Source organism: Epinephelus fuscoguttatus, linkage group LG5, assembly GCF_011397635.1.
Source record: "Epinephelus fuscoguttatus linkage group LG5, E.fuscoguttatus.final_Chr_v1".
NCBI classification, from domain to species: Eukaryota; Metazoa; Chordata; class Actinopteri; order Perciformes; family Serranidae; genus Epinephelus; species Epinephelus fuscoguttatus.
Window position 1 is genome coordinate 15,013,516 of NC_064756.1, and position 27,882 is coordinate 15,041,397.

Below are 27,882 nucleotides of genomic sequence, written 5' to 3' on the forward strand. Positions count from 1 at the left end.
CACACATTCTCTCCTTGCCTCTACCTCTGCAGTACCTCTCTCGCTCATTCCTCCCTGTGCTGGCTGGGGAGACACACGCTTTCTGCTTTTCCGCCTGGCTGCTGGCTCTGCTCCAGCATCCCTCCGTGCCTCTCGTGTGCTCTCCTCCCCCCCTCCAGCCTATGTCTCCCCCTGTGGGGTTTGTCAGCCAGCCTGCTTCCCTGGCTGCTGCTGCCGCTGCCGCTGCCGCTGCTGCTGCTGCTGGAGCAGTGGAGCTGTCTGACACAACACTGCTACGCCGCTACCGCTCTGCCTCGCTTCTCCTCTCTGCCTTTCGCCACACACTCTCCTTTGCTGGATAATCACCACTGAGTCTGCAAGAGACAGCGACAGAGGACGGGGAAGGGAGGGAGAGAGAGAGACAAGAGAGCCCGCACTCTTCATTTCAACTGCTGCATTCTTCAGTTTTGTCTTTTCCTCTTGCTTTTTTCTGGCCTGCTGGAGTGCAGCGCAGGGAACAACTGGTTGGGAGAGAACTCCCTGAAGGAATTTCTCCTCCTCTCTTTGCGCTTCCTCCCTCTGTTCATTCCTGGGACAGAGTGCGGAGGAGGAGAGAAGAGGGAGGGACTGAGAGCAGGACTTCAGTTGCACAGCTCAGTGTCCCACCTTGCTCCAGAGACACATAAGACAAACACACAGACACAAATATATTTGCATAGATTGGACACAGCTCAGGCTGACCAGACTGGCAGACAGGGACAGACTGATAAGGACACACATTCTGTACATACACATAGACAGACAGACAGACAGGTGGTGTCATGGCGTCAGTGGACAGCACCGGTTCGAGTGTCTCTAGTCGGCTGAGATCAGGGGATCTACTTCATGCTGGTCTGGCAGTTGCACTGCTGCTCGGTGAGTTATACTTCCATATGCCTTCAGCTGCCATGTCATTCCTCACTCTTCCACTCCACATTACAGCACAACACTGGACTTCTATCCTCTGTATTATGCTGCCATGCCAGCTTGTGATTGGGTGCACCCCTCTAATTGTCTAGACAAACTTGTTTCTATGCCCTCTACACAGTCCTCTGTTGCACCTTTTGCTCCCTTTGTTTCAGTATTTCCTGTGCTGCTCTGGGTGGGTGGTTCACAGCTGTCACACTAAATCGAAACCTTTTTTTTTTTTTAAATTATTATTACTCCTTACAAACATCTGCTGTTCTGTTGCCTCTGCTTAAGCCCTCGTGTCTCATCCTTCTCCATCCACACCTAAAGACTTAAACGTATGGCGATATCACAGGCAATGTTTACTTGTTGCTTTGTTGAGGGCATCAAGGTCAATAACATCCAACCATTGGCCAATCTAAACTTGGACATGGAGTTGCTGAGCTGGATGAGTGACTGTCTAAATGACTCCTCATGCATGGACTTCGTATGGTGCCATTTTTGAGGGAAAATGAATAAAAGGGAATGGAAATACAAACCGAAAAACTTAAGGGTCTTGAAGTACAAAAAAAAACATTTGTTACAGCTACAGATCACGTCCGTGTGTGCGTGTGTGTGTGTGTGTGTGTGTGTGTGTGTGTGTGTGTGTGTGACTGTAGTATTACTGGTAGTGACGTAGTGGTGCAGTGGTGATCTGTGCTTTTGCTCATACACTCCCTGATTTTGTTGTAGCGCCCAATAGTGCCCCCACATCCCAAATATTTCCCTCCTCACTTACAGTTGTTTTGAAACTCAGCACAGTTGAGTCACACGGCAGGAATACAAGACCGAGGGGCATATGTGACGAACTTTATGTCAGTGCAATCCTTCGGTGAGCGATATCTAATTATGACATTTCACATTCTGCTGATATTTAAGTCCGTTCTACACCCCGAAACCTAATGCAGAAATGTTTTTCAGTGGCAGAATGATCCTCAAATAAAGCTGCATCTGCTCTTTTAATGATTTACTTTAACATTTATTTCTTTTTGAGGGGAATTTATACTTTTTGCTCTAAAACTCATACTATTTGTTGTCCATTCAAGAGGTTAGGGAAAACAGATCTGTTATCTGCCTCACAGATAACTGATCCTCTTCACAAATAATTTCCACCAAAGCATCATTCGTCACGATATCCTCAGTAAGGCCAATCTTGCGTCAGTTTATCACACACTAAATCCAACATACAACTACATGACATAATGAAAAATGAGTTTGCTTTTAAGGATTGCACATTAGTGAGGAACATGTCAAATATGGAAAATCTTACAACAAAATATTCCATCAAGAAATACTGAAAAAGACACAAGTCAAAAAGAGCAAAATCCGACACCATCTTGTCATTTACGTGGCATTTCACTGGTAACATTTTGACATAATGCTTTAAGACCACCGTGCTGAAATGTAAGTAGCATTGTCTTGAAATGTCAGTTAATAAAATGTCAGACAAGAATATGCAGAATTATCTTTTTGCTTTGGATAGCATGAGAATACAAAATGTATCATGGTGTGGGTTTGGCTGAAGACCACAGCTGTAGATTATACACACTTCATATTATAAGCAGTTAGAAATGGTTATAAATTAGAACCATTAACCCTTAAGTAAAACACATCTGTCCCCAAAGCATGTCATCAATCTATCAGCAAATATCTTTACAGTATTCTGGCAGCACAGTGGTGCAGTGGTTAGCGTTGTAGTCTCACAGCAAGGGGGCTCCTGGCTCAATGCCAGGGTGGCAGGTTCGAACCCTGGGGTTTTCTCAGGGTACTCCAGTCTCCTCCCACAGTCCAAAGACATGCAGGTTAATTGGTGACTCAAAATTGATCGTAGGTGTGAATGTGAGTGTGAATGGTTGTCTGTCTCTATGTGTCAGCCCTGTGATAGTCTTGCTCTCTGTCCAGGGTGTAGCCTGCATCTTGCTCAACGTCAGCTGGGATAGGCTCCAGCCCCCCAACAGGATAAGCAGTTACGGAAAATGAATGAATGAATGTACGGTATTTTTATTTTGAATAACTGATCTGATCCCAAAAGTTTTTAAAGTGGGTATAAAATTAGGTGAAAGCTCGCAGGTGCTGAGAGCTAACAACAGGTGACTTATTTGGAAGCCAAAAACGAAACAAGACTGGGACGTCCTCTTTGGTACTGTGACTTACCCCAGGAACCGATTTCATAAAGCAAGTTATCTGTTTTTTATCTGCTTTGCCGAGAAGGCCTAATGGTTCGGTGGTTCCCAACTGGTGGGTCGCAGTCCAAAAGTGGGTCTCGGTTCCGTTCTGACTGGACCGCAAGTGACATGTGAACGTGTCAAGTTTGTATAAAACAAGAATGGTGAAATTCTGGCACAAAGCTTTTATTTTGAAATGCTGTTCCCTGCTGTAGAGTGAGTGACTAACGGACAGCTAGTTGAGACAGCAAACTAGCTAGATGACATGGCCAAACATAAGCATTACCCTAATTATAATGAACTGTGTGGACCTTGAACTAATGACTGAGGAGAAATCTGGACCCTGTGGCTAGACCAGTTGGGAACCACTGGCGTAGATTATTCTAATTTGTTGTCATTGTTGTTGGTTGTCCTAAAAAGTAATCCTGCTTCGTCACTACCTTGCACGGCAGCTAGATTCTCACGACATCACGAGATCATGCGAGAACCGATCCTGTCAGGCTTTAAGTCATTTGTGTCATTTGGACAAATCAATGTCCTGTGAGGAGCTACTGGCAGCTATGAGGTGGTTTTATGGAGAGGTAACTGTTTGTTTATAACAACAATGGCAGCTCCTAAAGAAGTTAGATGCTGCAACAGCATCGGTTATATAAGAACTCAAGAGCATTTCTTCACTGAAAGAGAAGCAAATAACAGAGCTTAAGGCTTTTCTCGATGGACAAGATGTTTTCGCTCTGCTCCCGGCTGGCTGCAGCAAGAGTTTGACAGACAGATGATTCATCCAATCACCTGCCAAGTATTTTTTAAAAGTGGCTGCCCTTTGCCAAACAGTTTCCAGCGACGGGTTCTCAGATGGTTCTGTGTGACAAACCATCTGGCGCTTCAGGTTAGCTTTATTAAACAGGCAACAAAAATGATTTTGAATACTTGATTGTCTTTAGTTATATGAGTAAGTATAATGTTGAGTTCAATGCCAGTCTGTATTTTTAGTTGTGTTGCTTCACCCTTGGGGTATTTGCTGTTGTAATTAGTGGGTCACCTTCTTTTTCTTTTGCTATAAAGTCTGGTAAATCTGATGCAGTTGAGGCAATGAGACATTTCAAATGTAAAAAAAAACAGAACAAGTAGAAGTGAAAGTGAAATGATGTCCCAGCCCTTTATTGCAACATGACATTTTACATCTCACAGGCCAAACAAGGGCTTAGAGGTTAAAAATAATGCAAAACAAATAAACAAACAAAACAAAAAAATCAGGGTTTGGTCACTGATGTGAAACTTAACCATCTCTGGCATGCAGACAGTGTTTTACAGAAACACTCCTGAGCAGAGCTCTACATCTGAAATCTTTTGATCTAAAAACAATCCAGGTCCCACTGCGATCCCGTCTCCGTCAATCAATCAATCACAATCATTCCCTGCTTCTTCTTTTTTTTGCTGACCTTCTAAAGCCCTTGGACCAAACCCATTTTGTGGCAGCCATCTTGGGGTGTCAGTCAAATACCAATTTGGAAGTTCTGATTTGCAGTCCCTCAGTTTGACCCTTAATTATTATTCCAGCAATGTAGTGATGTCATAATGAAATCCCATCACTATTTTCCGACATCTAATTTATCCCTGCTGTCAATCTCGTATTTGGCAGTGCTGTCCATCCCCATCTTCCAACGTGAGAGTACGTAACATCATCTGTTTTTCATTTGTATTCTGCAATGTTTTCTATTCTATACAGCATAATCTCATTCATGCTCAAAGTTCCAAGTAACGCAAACACACACACAGAACAACTGTCACTTCAACCCTGGTGTTAAACCACTTTCATCCTCTTCACTCTCACAAGCCTCAGTCCATGGTGCCATATGTTAACATAAGGGATTACGCAACACCTTTTGTTGCAGAGAGAGTGAGAGAGTTGCAGTAAAACAAATGACAAGCGGCCCATGTTAGAACACAGCAATGTAGATATAATGGCTTTCATATCACTTAGCGTGTATGTGCGGTGTGAACGTGACCCCGCCTTGGCCACCGTTGATTTAGTGATGTAGCTGCTGCTGTAATTCTCTGCCCTGCCGTCACTCATTCACCTTGAGGAGGACATCTCACTACCTCCTCTTATCAATCCCTCGTGACCCCTTCCATCACTTCCTGCGTACTGCACCTCCTTCATTAACCCCGCTCCTCTATTCTCCTCCTCCTTGCTCACACCATCCCTTCTCCCTCAGCCTTCCCATCACTTCTTTCTTCCTCTCTTTCTCAGAGAGGTAATAGTGTCCTCAGTCGGTTCTCTATGGGTTCACTCGGAAACACATTAACCTTTCAATCTGTGGCCTGCTTTAAAAATAAAACCTCACCTTGACAATCAGCCAAGTCAGCGCTGTCCATCTCCATTTTCCAACATGACCGTACCTAACATTATGATTTTCATTTGTATTCTCCAGTGTTTTGTATTCTGTTTTATACAGCATCAGCTCATTCATTGAAATACGCACATTACACATCTGTTAAAATGTTTTGCCCGCATAGAAACACACAACTGTTTCCTTTCTTTATTTCTTTGCCTAGATTCCTGTAATCTTTGCCAAAACACTGCAGCATATCTCTCTCAACAGACCCTTTGGCAACAGGAAATAAAGCCAGGGAAAACACAAATGAAGCAAAACCTCAATCATATCCAGATGTGGAATCAAGAGAAAATAGGGCTGAAAATCTGCAGATATTTAACTATTGCTAAAACTCCTTCAGACTCCACATTAATAAGCTCCCTTTTGTCATTATGTACATTTTTGATATAGTAAGAAACATGACAGTAACTTGCTGTCAGGTCTGAAGATTCACCCTTTGATCGGTATCGTTCATCCTCAAAGTATCGCTCATTATTCACCTAGAGATGCCACTGACATTACAAGCCCTCATTATAGCAGATAAGACTGCTTCACACACCAAATACAGTCTTCAGAAAGCAAAGATGTGCAATGCAAAAAGTTCCAAGCAATGCAAACACACACACAGAACAACTGTCACTTCAACCCTGGTGTTAAACCACTTTCATCCTCTTCACTCTCACAAGCCTCAGTCCATGGTGCCATATGTTAACATAAGGGATTACGCAACACCTTTTGTTGCAGAGAATAGACAACAAACAGCAGAAAGAGTTGCGGTAAAACAAGCGACGAGGCAAACAGATGCAGAGCGGCCCACGGTATAACACAGCAATCAGAAAGTTGGCATGTAAATGTGATAATTGCACCGTATGTTGTTGCTTGTCTGTGTGGCTATCATATTACATAAGTGTGTATGTGCGGTGTGAACGTGACCCCGCCTTGGCCACCGTTGATTTAGTTACTTAGCTGCTGCTGTAATTCTCTGCCCTGCTGTCACTCATTCACCTTGAGGAGGACATCTCACTACCTCCGCCTATCCATCCCTCGTGACCCCTTCCATCACTTCCTTCATTCTGCACCTCCTTCATTAACCCCTCTCCTCTATTCTCCTCCTCCCTGCTCACTCCATCCCTTCTCCCTCAGCCTTCCCATCGCTTCTCTATTCCTCTTTCTCTCAGAGAGGTAATAGTGTCCTCGGTCGGTTCTCTATGGGTTCACTCGGAAACACATTAACCCTTCAATCTGTGGCCTATTTAAAAAAAAAAAAAAAAAACTCACCTTGACAATCAGCCAAGGACACACACACACACACACACACACACACACACACACACACACACACACACACACACAGTCAGTTGATTTTCCCTCCATCAGTGATTCAGATATTGATGTTTCCCAACTGGGACAAAGAGATATTTGATAGTGGAACTAAAAATATCATACATTCCATTACTCATGTACACACACACACACACACACACACACACACACTGCAGGAACATACAAGAGTTGACATGCATGTACCATACACATACACATCATAACATAATAGTACGTTACTACAGTGTGTGAATCTGCGGGTGTTGTTTGTCTGAAGATTTGAGAAGAGGAGAGGAAGGGGAGGAGAGAAAGAGGATAGTAGAGATCAGAGGTGTAAAACGAGGGAGGTGTGAAATCTATTTCTGGGCACGAGGGGGGACACTCCTCACAGATATGTAAAAGATCACCATGCTACCAATGTGAAGAAGACACACTGTCGTTTAGGAGGGAGATTCTCCCTTGTATTCTCACTTGTTTTCCTTTGCATCATTACTCCCTCTGGAGCACATGCTTACAAACATTGCTCAGTGGCAATGTGCCAGTACTTACTGATAGATGGTAAAAGATTATTCATTAACCCACTTAGCAGAGTTTAAAAGGTAGGCCAAGGATTCAGACATGTAGTGGTGCCCCCCTGAGATAATTGTAACCAGCCTTCCAGTGAAAATAATTGGATGCCGATATTACTGTCTTTAAGAGGGTATGGTACGCTCATTTTAAGTTAATGTGAAGGTAGTGGTATCTTGTGAAAGTAGACAACGCAGGGCATCCATTGGTCAGTGCACCTTGTCGGGAAAGGGGCTAATCAGTGTTCCAAAGTTAGGCGAAGTTTTGGCAAGGGGACAACTGGCATGTCAGCTCCTTATTAAAACAGGTTTGTTGTGGAACTCCAGTGTTAACTGTGCTGATATTAGTCTATGCACATCAGATAATTAGTGATAATAACTGTAAAATAAGACGCCAAAATATATCAATGTGCAATTCCGTAACTCTCTATATTGACATAGTTTTTCAATTAGCCTTCATTCTCAGCACATTCTCATCCCAACTGATGTTTAGCTAGAGGCCCTACACATCAAAATGTCATGCACAAGATACCCTCCTGCGTCAGTTTTGGATGTTCAGGGATGGTGTCTTAATTCACTCTTGTTACATGCATTGTGTCTTTTTAAAAATAAACTTACCTATTTACAGGAAATGTACAATTTCTGCTTGTTAAAGGGCCAGTGTGTAATATTTGGCATGGTTTATTGTCAATCTGAATCTGAATCTGAATATTCTACCCATTAATATGTTTATATAAGTGTATAATCGCTATAAAATAAAATTCTTTGGTTTTCGTAGCCTTATAATTATGCTTTTATATATATATATAGCGAGGGCCTTGCTTTAGAGAGGTCGCCATCTTGCGCCGCCATGTATGTACGGCAGCCCGAGCGGACAATCCAGCCAGCCAGAGAATGTGTTTCGCGTGTATAAATGAACCAACGAAGACACCGGAAGGAAGGAAGAAGGAGGAGGAAACAGCAGAGAGTGTTAGTAGTTCGTCGATAGAGAATAGTGAAAAGTTTTTTTAGTTATAAAGTTTGGGAATGGACCACACTTACCACGCAACAGGAGAGAATGAACCCGAACCGTCATCTGCGAGGAAAAGAAGATGCAACTTCACTCCTTGTGATGCACTTTCTGCGGCGCTTTTCCTCCTGGTGATATATCTCCCCAACAATGGTAGCACCGAATCCCATTCTGTGCATTCAGCCTCTCTTCTCGCCCGCTCAGCATCAAACACATGGAGTTTCTCATCTGTATGCTCCGGCTCAAACAGGTATGGCTCTGGGTCTGTGTCCGCTACAAGAAACTCTTCAAAATCGCGTTCAAAGTCGTCCATTTCAGCTACTATAGTCCGGAGATATTGCTAGGCTAAATAAACAGCTGAGCTCTGTTTACCGGCTACATTGTCAGTCAGTGTGCGGGCTGGAGATTGGTGGAGCAGAGAGGGGAGGGGGTCCCCACTCGGTATGGTAAACGAGTATGTGTGTAAAGTTATGAAGTGTGTCTGTTACGCCAGAAGAGTCAGAGTTTGGGACAAAGTCTTTTACCCCCTGGAGTGTTACCAGAGTTTCTGGAGTGCTCAAATAAACGGGCCTTTTTCCCGAACGCTACTCTGGTCTCCTGCTCATGAGGGATTCATTACAATATCGTAACATGGCTTAGATTTCTAAATAAACATTCACCTCGTCGCTAGATAGACCTACTCCTGAAAAACTCGTGCGCAAGGCTTTTTGTACCTACGAGGCCATCGTCATTTACCCGACGGGAGGGGTGAGTGAGTGAGCCCTGCAATCTAGAATTTGGCCACTGATGTCACTGTTTTCAACGGTTTTCAACCCATTTTACACACTGGCCCTTTAAAGCATACAGTCTTTTCCAAAAAATAAACTTACAACATAGGTAAAATACTTTGCTTTTACCTCTATTTCCTTAAGTTTAGGCAACAAAAGTACTTGGTTTAGAGAAAAAAAAATCAGAGTTTGACTTAAAATAATAATAAATACTTTTGAAAAACTTAGCTACTTTGGTAAAAAAAAAAAAAAAAAAAAAAAGATTAAAATGTTTGTCCTACCTACGTTTCTGTATCTTTGTCAACATATTCCGGTACTTGTTACCAAAACATTTTTGACGAATTACATAGAATAGTGTTCAAATTCCTGTGGGGAAATAAACCTGTTCGAATTAGCAAGTCAGTCCTGCAACTCCCTAAATGTAAGGGTGGACCAGCCTTCCTAACCTTGGGCAGTATTACTAGGCAGCCAATACTCAAAAACTTCCATGTTGGATAGGCACAGACAATCTACCTGCTTGGGTTTACTTGGAAAAGGCATCCTCATCGATTTCGTGACAGTTCCCTCCTAGCTCCCTCTCCCGTCAGCATTTGTTAACATCAATCCAGTTGTGTCTGACTCTCTCAAAATCTGGATCTGATTTAGAAACACTTCGGCCTACACAAACCTTCCTATCCCTCCAATACTCAAAAATGACCTTTCCCAACCTTCAAGTACAGATGCAGCATTTCAAATTCAGCGCAATAATGGCATAGAAATTATTAAGGATTTGTATAATAATGGAATGGAAATTAATCTAAATAGCAATACCCAACTCTCACCTCTTTTGTTTTCTCCAAATCAGAGTCCTTAGTTGATGTTCTCCTGACCATGGATCCTAACCACGTGAAGGGCTCTCAGCTATCTGTTAGACTATAAGCTCAGACAATTCAAGCTTCATTGTTCAAACCAAAAATGCCTAGGAACAGGATCTAGGAACAGACTTATATAATGAAGAGTGGGATCATGTTTTAGACCTAGTCTAGTCCTCCACCATACATGCCCGTCATTCAGTGTAAGATCTTACACAGAATCAGCGATACTAATGCCAGCCTAGCCAAATATATTCTAAAGTCAGTGATGCCTGCAATCGGTGCAAACACTTTCCTGCCAATCACATCCATGTTTTGATCTTGTCCCAAGTTAATAACGTGTTGGTCGAACAAATTTGAAACTAACATTTCTCCTAACTCTTTATCTGTCATCTTTGGTGCTCCACCTGATGGCAGCCTCACTGTCACGATGCAACGAGCCCTGGCCTTTATAGCCTTACCGGCCAGATGTTTAATTCTGCTAAAATGGAAGTACACGTCTCCCCCTACACATAATCGTTGAACTAAGGAAGTCCTATACCTCGTGGCCTCAATTAAAACATTCCAGAAAATGTGGAACTCTTTTATGAAATATATTGACCTGCTAAACATTGCATCACACACAGAAGAGGATGGAGCCCCAGAGTTTGTTCAACCCATCCGCCTCCACTCTCTCCCACCCTATGCAGACTTTCATGCTATCCTGTTAGGGGTTGCAGGAGGGTTGGAGCCTGTACCAGCTGACACTGGGCAAGAGGCAGGGTACACCCTGGACAGGTTGCCAGACTATCAGAGGACTGACACATAGAGACAGACAACCATTCATGCTCACATTCACACCTATGGCTAAGTTAGAGTCACCAATTAACCTGCATGTCTCTGGACTGTGGGAGGAAGCTGGAGTACCCAGAGAAAACCCACGCTGACATGGGGAGAACATGCAACTCCGCAAGTCAAAGTCAAACGCCCCACCACAGGTTCAAACCAGGAACCTTCTTGCTGTGAGGCAACAATGCTAACCCCTGCACCACTGCACCACCATATATAACCTGAATAGCACAAGCAAAATTCTGAAACTGAGTTATTGCTTTTGGTTTTGGCGTGCCACCCCAAGATTTTCATTGGCCCCATTTGGCCAACCCTATGAAAAATGAATGGGGGCGCCACTTCAGGCACTCATCCAGCTACATTCAGCTATTTATATCTTTAAACTGCCATTGATTCCACCACTGTCCCACACCAGAAAACACACAAACATACACAGACCAACTCCCCACATCTCCACCTCTTCTTATTTAGTTACAGCGTCCCTGAGGAAAAAGTTCTGAGAGCAAGTAAGACAGAAATATTGAGGGATGAAAAAAGAGAGTAAGAGAGAAAGTGCCCAGTGCTGCGAAAAAAAGAAGAGCCCATTAAAAGAGAGCAAAAACCAAAAACAGAAAAAGAACAAGGAGAACCCAAATGGCCTGAGCTGCTACTGAAAGTAAAAGAGACAAGTCAAGATGACTACAGAGGAGGGGTAAAAATATCGCGCGTTAGAAGACAAGAGGAAAGAGGTGAGAGACTGAGAAGACTCAGAAAACTGAACAAAGAAAAAGCAAACCATTCACACTGAAATACCCTTAGTGTATAAATATATACTGTTAATGCAACACTTAGTGATTTAACACTTCACTGCCGTATCAACCTCAGAGTTACTAGAAGACTGTTTTACTGCTTCTGGAAACATACAAAAATTACCTCCTAGAATAAAAATATATATATATATATATATATATATATAATCTACATCTTGAGGATTAAAGTTACTATAAATCTGTCAGACAAAGCTATGCAGTTTGTTTTTCTCTCGAACTATGATACTTGACAGACTAGGCAGTTATTGAAAAGCTGAATTAAATTCATGTGCAACTCAGTTAACTGCTGGGATTTGTAATTATTACCGTCTTGATTACCAAATCCTCAAGTGCTGAAGTGACTTTGATGACCAAGTTGGAGAAGGCTGCATTCACATTTGTGCCCTGGCAGATATGTGTGTATTTGAAACATGCACATTTTATCGTAAAAATCTGTTAGACACTGAGAAATACATAAATCTTGCGGCGAGGATTGCAACCAGCTGAAACTTTTTCTGGTGAGAATTCCTTCAGTGTTCATTGTTCAGGAGGTTTTTACTGGGAGCCGAATTATCCCCAGATGTCTCTTCCTCTCCAAAGAAATATAACAGGTGATTAAAAGCAGTAAAAACACTTAATAAAGTAGATTTATGTTTTAAAAATCAGTGTTTTCCAATGTTCTAGTTATGTAGGAGCTGCTAACTACGGTGGCTGATGGCGATTAGACCCCATTGTGATGTCATCTATTCCAGGAGGGTAGTAAAGACGTAGATTAGGAAGCCCCCCCTATGGAGACGCTGGTGGTGGTAATGGTGGTGATGAGATGGGATGAAGACGAAGGTGAGGATCTGGATGTGAAGAAAGAGTGAGCTTTTGATGAGCTTGTCCTGGGTTCTGGATAAGGTGACTGGAGGTGAATGGGGCAGAGGCCTAAAATGACAGCTGGCAGAAGCAGAGAGGAGAGCCGATTTAAAATTTGGCAGCAGCAACATAAATGACTGAAGGAGATCGTGGCAAAGTTTGACTGGCTAACCAGGAGAGGGAACAGCCTTCAGCTGATTGGTTGGAGTGTTGGGAGTGGGATAGAGAGAGAATGTGAATGGATATAGTATAAAGAAAGTCTTCCTGATTGAACTTACTCTGAGCTTCATTATTTGGTTTCTGGGTTACTGTAAAAACATGGTGGTGCAACATGGCAATCTCTGAATATGAGAACCAGATATAAACACTTCAGTCTCAGGTAATGAAAACACAACAATTCTTATTTTCAAGTTATTAAAATCTTTAAAAAAGAAAACCATACTTCTATATATTATATCTGCCAATATTTGCCTCTAAATTCCAAACACTTAACTGTAGGTGCAGTGTGATGCTGGCACCACTAACATGATGCACTCAGTATTGAACTTTAAATTGCTTTAAATTTATCACTACATTGCAATTTGCTGAGTATTGCAATGCAATATACTGTGATATATCGCGATTTATTACCTTGAACTTGGTAAACATCAATTTTACCACTTAAGATGAAGTTTTCAGTCTGTTCGTCTGACTTCAATCATTTTTATTGCAGCAAAATATGATACAAAGCAGACAGACTGACCAACACTGTCATAAAACCTGTCAGATATGCTGCTTACACCTGACTAACTGAACTGTTGGCAGATTTAACGCCCTCTGCGAAGCCAGATTAAGAACGTGAGCAAAAGACTTCACATACAGGTATCCCACTGACTGAATGGCAACACCCATGGTAAAAGCATCTGTTACAACCATAATTCCCCATTCTTGTGCTGCATTTTGCAGGAGGTCTGCAGTGTTTGCTCTAGTGTGGAGGACGTAAGACAGCAGTCTCCAGTCCTCTGTGAGATAATGCGCCGTTATAGTCACATATGAATCCACTGACCTTGAAGTCCAGGCGTCACAAGTTAATAACACCCTTCCTGCTGTACTTAAAGATTGCTCAACTTTATGCTTCACTTCTCTGTAGAGCTTGGATACGGCTGTGTTGGTGAAAAAATGTCAGGACGGAGACACATACCTGGGTTTACGTGTAACAAAAGCCTCCATTTTTAACAACACTGTATGGACGCAGACATTTGCACATGAAGTCGGTGATGGAGTGTGTTATTTTCTCAGGTCTGTCAGAGTTAGATGGTAGTTTTGTCGAGCTAAGTGTGTCCAGTGTTGGTTGATTTTTCGTTGGAACGGGTTTAGCGTTAGCTTGGCCGTCAGCGGATAACACTATCTCTGGATGGGGCGTGTGAGGTGAGCCCTCATGTTCGCATGTGTCATATCCAGAGCCTGTGAGCGGAGCGGGGAGCGGAAGGATTTTGTGTTGAGCGAGGAGCGGCTGTTTTTTTTTTCAAAGGTGGAGCGGAGCCTTATCTCTTGCTCCAATTTTGCTCCGGTCGCTCATGCCCCACCCAGAGTGCATCTTTGCACCTGCGCACACCCACACTATTTTCTTTCAAAACTATTGAGTTTACTGTGTACTTCAGAGAAGAGAGAAGAGAAGCAGCGGTACCTTGGAGAACAGTCCCTAACTGCGGGGAGAGGGGAGAGGGGAGAGGGCTTCCCGGAGAATCTACCAAGCTCATGTTTTATTTGTGAATAGAAGATTACAGGTTAGGGTAGTACAACGCAGTTTTTTTGAGTGGAGTGATGAGCGAGTGGAGGAGGATAAAATTTATGATGGAGTGGAGCGGAGCGAAGAATGCACAGAACCAAGCGGAGCGGACAAGCGGCGCAAAGTGACAGGTCTGCGAGCGAGGAGCGGAAATTTTCACCCGCTCTCCGCTCACATGCTCTGGTCATATCCAAGTCCTTATTTCCATTCATTTTAAAAAAATCCCAAATTAGTCCAGAAGTTTGATTTAAACGCTGATGGTGCATTTTTGATTTCTCTCTCTGGTGCCTCCATCTTTGTTTCAATGAACTTCCTGCCAAATGCTGCTGACTGAGACCTCTGCTGACCTCACCAAGAAAAAAAAAAAATTCTAGCACCATCTAGTGGACAGAAAAAACAATTAATTTTATTATGCTAGTACCTAAAGATGTATTAAAATGTGTATTTGCAAAAATGAAAAATGTATAATAAAAGATCAATACTTGTCCATGTATCAATACAATATCGCCACGCAAAATATCGCAATACTATGCTGTATCGATTTTTGTTCCCATCCCTACCTTCAAAGTTAGTGACCATAACTAATTACAGCGTGTGTAGAGCATTTCACACTCAATGTGCTAAAGTAAACAGTGATTTCATCCAAAATCACCACAGTAATTGCAGCGTTTCAGTACTGCTGATGTCTTCACAAAGCTGCAAAGCACGTGGTGTGACATTCTTACATATATGTACGTCCTTCGATACAAATAGGTATACATGTACACTCACACTGTTTTGCACCATGTCCAAGTGCAACATGATCCTGAGCAGGTCAGTGTGGGGAAGAGTGTTTATAAATAGTCCCCAAGCGTGTGAGAGATACCAGAGCAACAATCTTAGAATTACACCAGCTGTCACTGATAAACCAACATACCCAGCACCACCAGACCCAAATACCAGTACTAGATGAGGTGTTTCGTTTGGAAATGAAAGAGTTACCATTTGTTTGTTTTGATCTGGGGGCATTTCAGTCTCACTGTCTCTGTTGGCTTGTTAGTATGTCAGCTATCCACACAGTCTGGTCACCTTGAATGCACTGAAGTCATATTACCTTTACTCCCGTCATTAATGTGATGACTTCAGACTTATGGCTTGCCAGTAACTAGTGACATACTTGGACTTAAAGGAACAGTGTATAAGATTTAGTGAGATTTAGTGGCATCATGCAGCGAGGATTGCAGATTGTAGCCAGCTGAATTTCTACCGATTAGCACTCCATCAGTGTTCATTGTCCAAGAGCTTTTTACCAGGAGCCGAATTATCCCAAAGGCCTCCTCTTCAGAACAAGTGGACTTGGTAGTTTCAACCATTAAAAAACACTGAATAATGGGGCGCTGGTGGCTTGGTGGCGGAGCGGGCGCCCCATGTGCAGGGCTGTTGCCGCAGCGGCCCGGGTTCGACTCCGGCCTGTGGCCCTTTGCTGCGTGTCACTCCCTCTCTCTCTTCCCCCTTCACGCTTGTCTGTCCTATACATTAAAGGCTAAAAAGCCCCAAAAAATATCTTTAAAAAAAAAAAAAACCAAAAAAAAACACTGAATAATAATGCAGTTTTATGTACAAATCAGTGTTTCTGCAACGCTGATCTGCGTGTAGACACAGGCTGCTCGCTCGTTACCTGTTAGCATGTGCTCACCTTTTTTATCTGATCACTTAAGATCCAGATGTTAGGAAGTTTTAACCAGGAGCCACATTATCCACAGATCTCTTTCTCTCCAGAGCTAATGCGGGAGGGGATTAAATCTGGTAAAGAAGTTTCATATTGAAAAATCTCTTTTTTCTGACCCTCTTGTTGCAACGAACTTCGTGTTTTCTTCGCGAAAACACGAAGGGCCCTATCTGGAGCCAGTGTTTGGTTTGTCCATTCTGGGCTACTGTAGAAACAAAGCAGTGCAACGTGGCTATCTCAGTGGACGAGTACCTGCTCCCTGTATAGATATAAACGATTCATTCTCAGATAACCAAAACACGATTGCTATTTTCAGGTAATTATACATTTCAGAAAATATACTCATTATAATACACTACCTTCTGTGCGGAGTTTGCATGTTCTCCCCATGTCAGTGTGAATGGTTGTCTCTATGTGTCAGCCCTGTGATAGTCTGCTGACCTGTCCAGGGTGTACCCCAAAGTGCACCAGATTGATGCATTTAACTTGATAATGTACAAAATCTTCTTACAGAGTGGAATGTTCCCCTAGATTGTCAAAGTCACATCCCCCACAATCTCACAGAATGCTGTCAGGAGCACTTCACTGGCACTGTGTTATTATGATGGGACTGTGCAAAAGGCCATGTGGAGGCAGGGGCTAGTCGACTGGTCTGATAGACCTGTTGTTTGGCCTTGAATGAGAGGCATTTCTGGGAACATGATGAAAGATTAGTTCTCTGAGTTCTATACAGAAGCCTACTTCCATTATTACTTCATGGCTAGAAAGACCTGATACTCCCCCCAAGCCTAAAGTAGAGGAAACGTAACTATCAGAGCAGGCAAACAACCTGCTTTGGTTCATTAAGTGGAGATTCGACTGCCAAATGTCAGTGTGCACATTTTGCTTTGTTATGGAGTTCCTTTCACAATGCTTCAGCATTTATTGTGGCAACATCATCAGCCTCTGATCACATTAACCATCAGAGGACAACAACTCATTCAGGTCCTGGGGGTTAGAGTTCACCAGTCTCTCCAAATTTCTGTCCTCAACAACATGTTTTCCACATTCCCCCTCTGCTTGACTGCTCTCCACAGTACAATCACTGGCACTGTGGGATTATGATGGGACTGTACAAAATGTCATGGGGAGTCAGAGGGGGGAGTTAACTGGTCTAATAGCACTGTTGTTTGGCCTTGAATGAGAGGCTTTACAGGAAATGTGGTAAAAGATGATGTCACTAGACCCTTTTAGGGCTGACGTCTCAATGACGTCTGTTTGATAGCGAGAGGCAAAACACGACTTGACACCACAGAGCTGTAGGCTACATAGGAGTCTTAAAATGTTGTCTTGTTTGTTATTGGGAGCCAGAATAGAAGGAGTCATGACCCCTACTGCCAGTCAACAAAAACTATGGTTAATTGTGATAAGACGAAAGGACTGCACAGAGGCCATCCTCAAAAATGCTCTCATGTGCAGCGCACACTTCATATCAGGTTAGGGAAGAGTATTTCCTGTTGTAGGGATGAATAACGTTATGTGTATTAAGGGTTATCATGTCCACCTCATCAGAAATTGGGGAGGCATTAAGAGGAATGTTGGATTTCTCCCTAATGCTAGTGTTTTAGCTAACGTTAGCTTCTATAGCAAAACAAACTGGAGGAAACTGTTCAAGTGTCATCCTCCTTTGTAAGATTGGCATAGTGATCACCCACAAAGCTTCCTGTGATGTCATCCATCCACTGAGTGAGAGCATACGGGTCAGCCAGTCTGGTCCTGTTGGTCAGTGTTAAGTTATTCAAGGAAGACTCAAAATCCCAGCGAGTGAGTGACCTGACATGGTGAGTTTGTAAATTCAGTCCTACACAACTAAAATGAGAGCCCTGTTGGTCGAAGAAATGGAGAGTTATATTTCTGCACGAATTAACGAACGGTTAAGTTAATCACACATTCACTCCACTCGGCACTCCGCTGCTCCGTCTCCCCAGACAGAGTGCCAAGAGTGGACCCTGCCACTCCAAGAGCGCAGTGCTCTGGATAGCCGGACGGTACATTCTGATAGCACTCCAAATGTACGAACGGCCCAGTTTGTGCGAGAGTGTGCTCAGGCAATCAGAATGAGTATTTTTGAATGCACCACTCATATCGTCTCCCTTCATTGTCTAAAACAAGCCAACAGAACTTGCCAGCTCGGGCTAGCTAATGTCTGTGGAGAACTGTTTTGCCTCCAGCTAAGCCCTGCCCACCAAAAACGGTCCCACTGTTTACTGACAGTAAAAATGTCTATTTTCTACACAGCACTTACATTATGACTTAATGACGAGACAGACTGGATACTTTCCCTCAACCCCAAAGTGGAAGAAACTTATCTGCCAGAGCAGGCAAACAACCTGTTTTGTGAATCGAGTGGAGATTTTAAAAGCAATAACTGCCAGCTGTCAGTTTGCATCATTTGCTTTGTTTTGTTCCCTTTCAAAAAAATGCAGCATTGCATCGGCCATAAATTGCATTTCAACTCGAAATGCAAACACACTAACAAAGAATAGTGAACACTGTTTAAGGAGCAAAAGAAAACTGTCATCTCATAAGCTGTACTTACAGTACGTAAGCTACTTAGCTTTGTAATACCATTACTCATCAGTCGCACTCATCTTTTACAGTAATCCTAGCCCAGCCAGCCAGCATACAATATATTTTTTCATCTCTTGTCATTTTTGCTCTAAAAATGGTTTGAGAGCAAAGTGACCTGAACTATAACTGATCCAGACTTCTAGCTAGAGTGTGTTGTTTTTGCTCTGTACTGTTTTATATGGTTTTTCTTTATGCTTGTCAAAACCAAGTTTTTTTTTTTCCTTTCCTTTCTGTCTTGGTTCAGGTGCTTGGAGTGTTGGTGGACTGGAGGTCTCAACAGGTAAAGTGTCTTCAATTGAAGCAATGAATGGCTCCACAGTCCTGCTGCCCTGCACCTACTCCTCCTGTATTGGCATCAAAAACCTCTACTTCAACTGGCACTATAATGACAATGGAACCATGATCAAGGTACACTACACAGACACACACACACAAACACAGACATACACTCAAACATGATAGACACACTATACAAATAAAAAACACAAAAATGCTAATGTGTATCTGTGTACATATGGAAATACAAGTGACTACTCATCTATATGTGTGTGTGTGTGTGTGTGTGTTTGTAGTTATGTGAAGCAGTGATTCCTATTGAGGGTGTGGAACCCAGGGTCACTGTGTACCATGAGCGTGTGGAGTTTGTCGGGTCCTCAAAGAGCAACAACATCTCCATCCTGCTTTGGAACATCACCTTCGAAGATGAGGGAGATTACATCTGTTTTGCCAAGAACCCAAAAGAGAAGAATCGCAACCACAGTGCTGTCTTTACTCTTAGAGTGGTGGACCAAAGTATGTGACACATGCATGTTGCAGTTGACCACCTGGCACACAAAAACACCCATTTTTATTTAACACTTGCTTATATGTGCTCAGACAGATAAACATGCTAAGCGTGCCACTGTTAGTGTCTCAACTCACTCTTTCTGCCTCACAATGTCTTTCCATCTCTCTTACTCTTTACAGTGAAGGAGGTTGACAATACTTTGACAGTCATCATTGTGTCAGTGCTGGGCGGAGTCATTGGCTTAGTCATCATTATCATGGTGATAAAGGCCTTGGTTGTTCACTTCCTACTGAAGGATGATGAGAAGAAGTGAGTAGGTCACTAACTATGGTAATATCACAGGGTATTGGGGGACAATATGGTTTTGCCAACTAGGACATGCTCCTGGATCAACATCCCACATTGCATTCCAGAACCAACACTGCAATCAACCAATCACAGCCCACTGACAACATCAGCCCACTGCTCTGGTGCTTCTTTCAAAATTCTTTTGTGCTTCTTTAAAGCTAAGCTAGTTTTCCAAATTGAGGTCAGTACAGAATATTAAGTTAGCATTAAGTACAACATTAAGAGTAAGGATAATGTCATTTTGTAGTTGCAAAGACCTGCGATGGACATATTCGACACACTGAGCAATATTCTAGCCTACTGGGAAGCTTACTTGTTGGCATTTTCTACCTACCTAGCAAATTAACTCGTTAACATTTTAGCCTATTGGCAAGCGTACTTATTAGCATAGCCTATCTACTTAGCAAATTAATTCCTTAACATTTTAGCCTATTGGCAAGCGTACTTATTAGCATAGCCTACCTACTTAGCCAATTAACTCATTAACATTTTCTAGCCTATTGGCAAGCTTACTTATTAGCATAGCCTACCTACTTAGCAAGTTAACTCATTAACATTTTAGCCTTTTGGCAAGCTTACTTATTAGCATAGCCTACCTACTTAGCCAATTAACTCATTAACATTTTAGCCTATTAGAAAGCTTACCTATTAGCATAGCCTACCTACTTAGAAAATGAACTAAACAACATTTTAGCCTATTGGCAAGCTTACTTATTAGCATAGCCTACCTACTTAGCCAATTATCTCGTTAACATTTTAGCCTATTGGCAAGCGTACTTATTAGCATAGGCTACCTACTTACCAAATTAACTCCTTAACATTTTAGCCTAATGGCAAGCGTACTTTTTAGCATAACCTACCTACTTAGCAAGTTAACTTGTTAAAATTTTAGCCTATTGGCAAGCCTCTGACATCATCAGTGTGCTGCTCCTGTGCTTCCTTCTAAATTATTTTTTTTTCGTCTTCAGAGCTAAGCTAGTTTTCCAGATTGAAGCTAGTACAATTAAACAAAATCCTCAGTCACACTGCACAAAAACCATGTAAGGTACTGCAAGGTTAGGCTATGGAAGGCTATGCTAACAAGTGAGCTCCCCAAAAGACTAAAATATTAGTCATTAACATAAAGAGACAGGATAATGTCATTGTGCAGTTGCAAACACCTGAGAAGGACAGATTTTCCGTCCTTTATAATAGCCTATTTAAAACAATTTTTTGCAAGATTGCAGTGCTTGCATTGATCCAGGACCATCATCGTCACTTTGACCCTAGATAACTTGTTTATACTGATCCAGGACCATCACTGCTATGTTGATGTCTCCAATGACAAATTATCGAGAATCAGCGTGATGATGACGGTCCTGGATAAACTGAACCAAATCTATCCAGGATCAACATGGAAAGAAGGAGGGAAAATGCGTTAATTGCAGGACTTTGCAACTGTCAGAGGGCTGTGATTGGTTGATTGCAGTGTTGGTCCAGGAACACAATGTGGGATGTTGATCCAGGAGCCTATCTGGCAAAATAATGTGTGGGTATTGGGGACAAATGAAGTAACATAAGGGTATTTCCATCCATGTTAATGAGACATTTGCTACCACTTATGAATAGATGTGACAATTTGTTCTTGACCAGGTGCAGACCCATTATAAAAATAATGTTTGGCTACTTAATGTGACTGCTGCTAATAAACAACAGAGAAATATGCCTTTCTGACAAAAACAGAAAGAGAAATTACATCTCTACTTTGTCTTGTGTCTTCTATCACAATTGTTATATCAGTAGTAAGTTGCAATGCAGGTATATGTTTATACAAAATGTGCCCAGTGTCAAGTTCTTAGGTTTTCAATTAGTTTCTCTAAGCTTTCAATTAACTTCTTTGATATCCGTTTCAGTAAAATCTTAATTATATACAGTATGTCCGACTTATGTCCAACACAAGATTATTATTTGGGGCTATGAGGATTCTAGAATCCCTGTAGTATACACAGTTTATAGCCCTTATCACTTCCATGTTCCTCTCTCTCTCTGGGTGTACATCTTAACCTTTGGTTTCTCTATCCCCTGCAGCAAAGAGTGCCTGGTGAGCTCCTCAGGGAATGACAACACAGAAAATGGACTTTCAGGAGCCAAAGCAGACAACAAAGGGACACCAAAGGCATGAGCAAAATGCAAAGTATGTCTGTGTGTTTGTATATATGTTAGACAAATGTACACGCTCAGAGAAAATGCTGTTATCAGTGGACTGTTTTATCTTACTAGCGGCTAACTAATACAACATGTAAATGTCTATTTTAAAATCATGCTTGAGATTTGGGGAAGTGTGATATGTGCATATGCCTGGATCACTCTCTCACCTACATGACAGCCCATTTGTTACACAGTGTGCAGCCTCTGTTATTGAATTCTGCCCTGCATCTTTACTGAAACCTAACACTTTCTCTACAGTAGAGCCTTAACTTCACTGTCTGTCTCCGATTATGTGGTTTCCATACGCTCTTTACATCACCTCAGAGGAATAACTTTGCACAAAGCAGATCCTCAGTTGTCCTAGGTTCCTTTCTTTGTAGACCAAATTCCAATAATCGACTGCCACCCCAGGATACAGTTTACCCGTCTCAGTTGACAAGCTACCAGTATGTTTGATTCTTTAATCCACAACTCTCAGTCAAACTTGGACCCAAACAAACCTTACCAGTGGGAACAAACACACTTTGATGCCGTGATGAATCGCCACAATCTCTGAACTGCCATGATGTCAACGGAAGAACAGCACAGAATACACAAATCCACATGTAAACCTGAAGCAGGGGACCATTCAACCAGGGTTTGCCCATAATGTAAACCAACATTTTTCTAATCTAATTAAAACCAGTAAATATAGTTTTTTAACACTGCCTGTAAAATGGCATTTTAACATTTAAGAAACAGGTCCCAATACTGTAGCACTGATTGAATATGTTTCACTTGTTTTACAGTTCAAACCATATGTTGGATTGCTAGAGAAGATCTTTGAAACTATTTCTTTCCTGATCTTACCGTACCCACTGCCAGCGCCAGCCTGAACTTCAACCTGCATGTTTACAGCCGGGTCCAGGTTTGACACACTGTTGGGGTGTTTGGTTCATCAGTGCCGATAGTAGATTTTGATCAGCTACTGGCTAGCTAAGGCTGACAACTGGGCTTTCTTAGGTGACTGAAGGATCCCGTTCTGCACAGGTTTTATTGTTTTGCTTTAGATGAAACACAGGTGCCTGTTCTGCTTCTGCTCCCCCTGCTGGTGGGAGGATAAAAACACAAAAAATGTATTTAAAAAAACAACAAAAAAAATCAAAAAAACAACCCTAACCCTCATCAAAGACAATCCCCAGACTACCCAGCTCCCTGTAGAAAGGAATGAAATTAACCATGCTGCTTCTGACTAATAACCAATGCATTTTTAGCATGTGCGCATTTTATATAACTTCATATAAGTATATGTCTTCTAGCACCACAGTACAGGAACATTTCTGTGTGTCTCTGAATGGTCCCATTTAACCCTTCACATCGACCTCAACTGACTGAAGCTCTGTCAGTGCTTGATAAGCACCTCCCAACACTGCTACGACCTTTCTTACCCCTTTAACCCGGTCAGGGTGATCGAAAGGTGACTCCTCTGTTAGACTAAAGACCTGCAGGTATTGGTGGGAAAGGAAGGGTGACAGATATTTTATATTCACTCAAAAGTAAGAACAGTTTAATATCGCTAAATCTGAATCATATGATTGGACAACTCAGCTAGAGAAGTTTAAGATGTTGGCACTTTGCTCAATGGCATATCAGCAAGATATAGTGTAAGTGGGGGGAGCAACATAAAGCAATTCTCCAGATACCAACTCACCTCAGCATTTCTTATAAACAGACTCTAACTGGCTAACTTCCAATACAAAGTTGCTCCGATAACTATGAGAAAATACTTTAACATATACATGTATTTGTGCTAAAATCACCCAAAAAATGATACTGCCTCAGTAATGCAGGCAGCACAGCATTGGGACAGTTCACTGCTAAAGAATGTAAAGACTGTTCGAGAATAGATGTTACATTTTGTCAGAAATAGTATATTTTAAATCATTCAAAAAATGATATTCAATAATGATATTATCAAATGAATGTGTGAGTACTCCAATAGGCCAGTGGTTCGTTTTCTTTGCCAACTGTCTGCAACCTGCCAATACTTTCAATGTTTTGCTTACTTTAATGTTCAGATTAGCCGACAACATCTTGCTGGAAGAACTCTGGGCACTGAAGATTATGTGAAGTTTGTGTTGGGTTTCTAAATCGTATTGGTGTTTTAGCACTAACAAGTTTGTTGGTGAGTACAGATAAACAAGTGATCAAGAGTTTGAAGGGAGCTGTAAGCTGTTAAGAGTTTAACAAAATGAAAATATATATAAATATAATGTCATATATGAATTTAAATGGTAAAACATGCTCAAATTTTAAATAGCTTGTAACATTTAAGAAGTCATCGCATTTTGTTTAAGTGAAGAAAAGTAGGAGAAGTCAACAAAGCCTTCACTGTATCACGTCTACTTCCTCTCGTGATAAGCCAATGTGCATGGATTTAGACGCCGACTAGAAACTGGAACCCGCTCTCTATTTGACTCTCAGTACAAGAGGTCACTTCTGTGGAGCTGGCAGACACCCTCACGCATAACTTGAATAGCTATGACAGCTGAAAGTTACACACAAACATATGCACACACATACACGCCTATACATGCGCTCACATACTAAGAGCCGCTTTGATACCAGAGCGTAGTCCACTGGTCTCGCATACAAACAATACAGCACTTTACCACAGTTCAGAGTGGGTGCACAAAACAATAGATCATGGAAGAGATTTCATAGTTATTGTTCTTTTATAATATGTTGGAGACTATATATAGAGTGTTAACAAATCCAACATTTTCACATTGTGTTTACCTGACAAAGGCATTGTGTCCAAATGGTTTTAACATTGTCTGACTACATGTTGTCTCTCTGGAACAGAGCTCTGTGGCAAGATTTTATTTTATTTTTCTAATTTTTCACCTCCGTCAGCCTGCTGCCCTCTAAAACTGGAGTGCATTTCCCTTCTTGCTTTCAATGGAAGCAATAAGACAGACATCAGATTATGCAATAACCTGTTATAAGGCACTTTATGGATGTGTCTGGACTGGCTGTGATGGCAACTCTGTCTGTCCAAGGCACTGTTCATTGTACCAATGTATGTATCTACACTGTACTAATGTATTTCAGTTGGACTAATGTATCAACATTAGATTCATATATCTACATTAGACAGATTTATCTGCTTTGGAGAACTGTAAGAGCTGCTAGCACTGTGACTGTGCAGTGTTAGAAGTGATACAGCATCCTCGTTGTGTTGTAAAACTGAATGTTACGGATATAAGGAAGCACTACACACACATACGCACATGGATACACACTTGCTTCCTTGTCTGACAAGTCGTGTGCAGACCCCTCTGTGAAGAGGGCACATATGTACATCCCAAGTCTTCCTGTAGGGAAAAGCAATATTGTGGAACTGATCTGTCTGTTACTGTACTTTTCTTAATCCATACCTTTAACCCTAACATAGTGTAACAAACAGGTGGTTTCATGTAGGGATTGTGATGCATAACTTGTGTATTTGTGGATACAGTTCCCATTGTTTGGTCCCCATTTTTTTCCTGTGATCCCTAACTTGATTTTTATGTTTTCTGGAGTGAAGCTCATGAACAGTTTCAGGAGATTCTTTCTTATCTGTGACTTTCTCTGCCAGTATGAATTTAATTTCCAGAAGTAAAACCTCTAATTAGGGCTGGGTATCACTTAAAAAATGACAATATTAGTACCAATACCAGTACCCTTAAAGTGATACAGATACCAGTAGAGTACTTCACTATATACCTTTGTTTATCGACTTCATGTTACCCTCATCATGTAAATGGAGGCATTCAGTTGCATAAAATGCCACCAGACGCCAGTATAGCCATACCTTTGTACGTTTTGGTGGCATCTCGGTACACTGAACTGCCAACTCTGTTTAATATACCACGCTCAAATTCGTCACACTACAGACTATATGGGTTGCAGCTGCTGCAGTGTAAGCCAATCAGATGGCATGTCAAATTGAAGAACGCTTGCATTGATTGGCTTTGAGCAAAACCATTCAAATCTAGGTTCAACAAGGATCCAATTCAGGTATTATTTGATCGGGGGAGTTTTGATACCACTTGGTACTGGGTTATTTTGGTCAAAGGTATCGAGTACCAATACCCAGCCCTATGACTGACGGAGTGGATAAACCTCCACATCAAAATATGCCCAGCAAGCCATACACAGGTACAAATGGATTGTGTAAGATGATGTTCTCTTTCAATGAAGGCCAGGTATATGTGTGACACATGAAACAATGTTATCTGATTTAATGCATAAGAGTTTGTCGTGGAGCCACCAAAAGCACTGATTTTTGTTTTCTCACCCCAACCCCCCTTGTGCACTCTGACCTGCTTTGTCTTTCTCTGAGAAGTATCTGTCCTGAACCTTACATGAGTCTTGAGGTCAGCCAACTGCTTGTGGTGACTGCTGCAGTACTGAGTCTGCCCTGTACAGTGTGGGATGCTTCTCTGCAGTGGTGCAATACAGCACAGTGATCACAGTATGACTGCCACCCAGTGGTGAACGCTCAACCCATCAAATAACCTTCCCTCTAGTGGAAACTGATGAGACATACAATTTCAACATGCACTTATTGCATTTCGATTTGGATCGAAATGGCCGCATAATGAAAAAAAAACTGTGTTGACTAAAGTTAAGAATATGTGATAAAATCATTGCTACAATTTTCATAGTTAAACATAAACGCAGCATAAATGATGCTTAAATTGTTGCCAATTGCTTTAGATAATGCTACTAGTTAGATTGTTTACTGGTATACATAATTTTAATCCCTGTGTCCATCGGGCATTTTATCTACATCAAGAAAGGGGTCATGTGTATGTATAAGTTTACACAAAATCTATTAGGATAAGGATACACAAAGCAGTTTGTACAATTATGAATCCTTAAATCCCTCCCATAGTGAGCATTAAATAGTTGCAGATAGCTGCAGTGTTACTGTCACGTTATTCACTAAAATAACAAAGAGGTTTGACCACTATGACTCCTTTGAGTTAGTATTGCTCTTACTGCCAGAGCGGCTGAAACTCATACTGCCAATCCAAGAGTCTCACGTCTGCTGTTGTTACTACACTATTCCAACAACACACAACTCATGTAGTACACTTACACCAATAGAACATGTTGTATCACCGTCTACCGCTGTATTAATGGCATTTCAGAACTAAATTGTAGATGATATTGCTCTGTACTACTTCTGTATTTCTAGCAGCTGAAACTCACACTGCCAAGCCAAGAGTCTGACGTCTGCTCTCTGCTTCCCACATTCCACACAGATCAAAAGATCAACCCACTGATCTAGTGTCGGTGTAGTTCAGCAGAAAAATTACAGTCCTGATGAATGAATCAAGAGTAAATAGGATCAAGATGTTATTATTTTGGCACAATTTTGAGATAGTGAACTTATTGTTAGCGATGCCAAATTATGATGCCTATTGTGACCTATCGTGTGTCAATATCATATCACACGCATAGCAAACTGCCTCCTATAACTCTTGATAGAGATTATCTTACAGACCAAGGCTTGCTAGCTAGAGATTTGAATAATAAGCACAGGCTGACACTGACCGCTCCACGTTTTTCCTCCTGCATTTTAAACAATATTTTGTACACATCTATAGCAGCTTTAAATGTAATTCTATCTTAATCGAAATAACAAATTCATAACTGCACATTTTATCTTAAAGCCACTGACGTGATACAAATTATAGTATTTTGTAGCGAGTCAGCATCTTGCAGCAAACTCCTATATTTTGCTCACATCAGCACAGTCTACTCAACACATACACACAACAAATCAGCAACGCCAGGTTTCCTGGATCAACTTTCTTCTGAATGTTCAGCTGTTCGTCTGTGTTTGTGACCATATTGCTCATGCTCCCTTCATGACTATGCACCTCAAACTTTTGACTTGTTAAAAAATACATACCAGAAATAAAATGTTTGAAATTCCCACA

The 27,882-nt window shown here is 41.7% G+C and overlaps 1 protein-coding gene across 2 annotated transcripts; it reads left to right on the forward strand.

Annotated features, from left to right (window-relative positions):
- The first annotated feature begins 25 nt into the window (after positions 1-25).
- On the forward strand, positions 26-27,882 carry scn4ba (sodium channel, voltage-gated, type IV, beta a). 2 transcript variants are annotated; one of them, XM_049576116.1, is made up of 6 exons: positions 26-894; positions 18,830-18,993; positions 19,158-19,377; positions 19,552-19,681; positions 21,788-21,893; positions 26,277-27,882. In XM_049576116.1, the coding sequence occupies exons 1-5, from the start codon at positions 801-803 to the stop codon at positions 21,879-21,881; spliced, it is 702 nt and encodes a 233-aa protein (XP_049432073.1). In that variant the 5' UTR covers positions 26-800; the 3' UTR covers positions 21,882-21,893; positions 26,277-27,882. The 2 variants fall into 2 exon arrangements, with proteins under 2 accessions (XP_049432073.1, XP_049432072.1); XM_049576115.1 differs by having other exon boundaries at positions 27-894; positions 21,788-27,882.

Coding starts and splice junctions, on each gene's coding strand:
- scn4ba (XM_049576116.1), top strand. CDS start 801: ATGGCGTCAGTGGACAGCACCGGTTCGAGTGTCTCTAGTCGGCTGAGA. Junction 18,994..19,157: donor ACAATGGAACCATGATCAAG/GTACACTACACA, acceptor GTGTGTTTGTAG/TTATGTGAAGCAGTGATTCC. Junction 19,378..19,551: donor TCTTAGAGTGGTGGACCAAA/GTATGTGACACA, acceptor TACTCTTTACAG/TGAAGGAGGTTGACAATACT.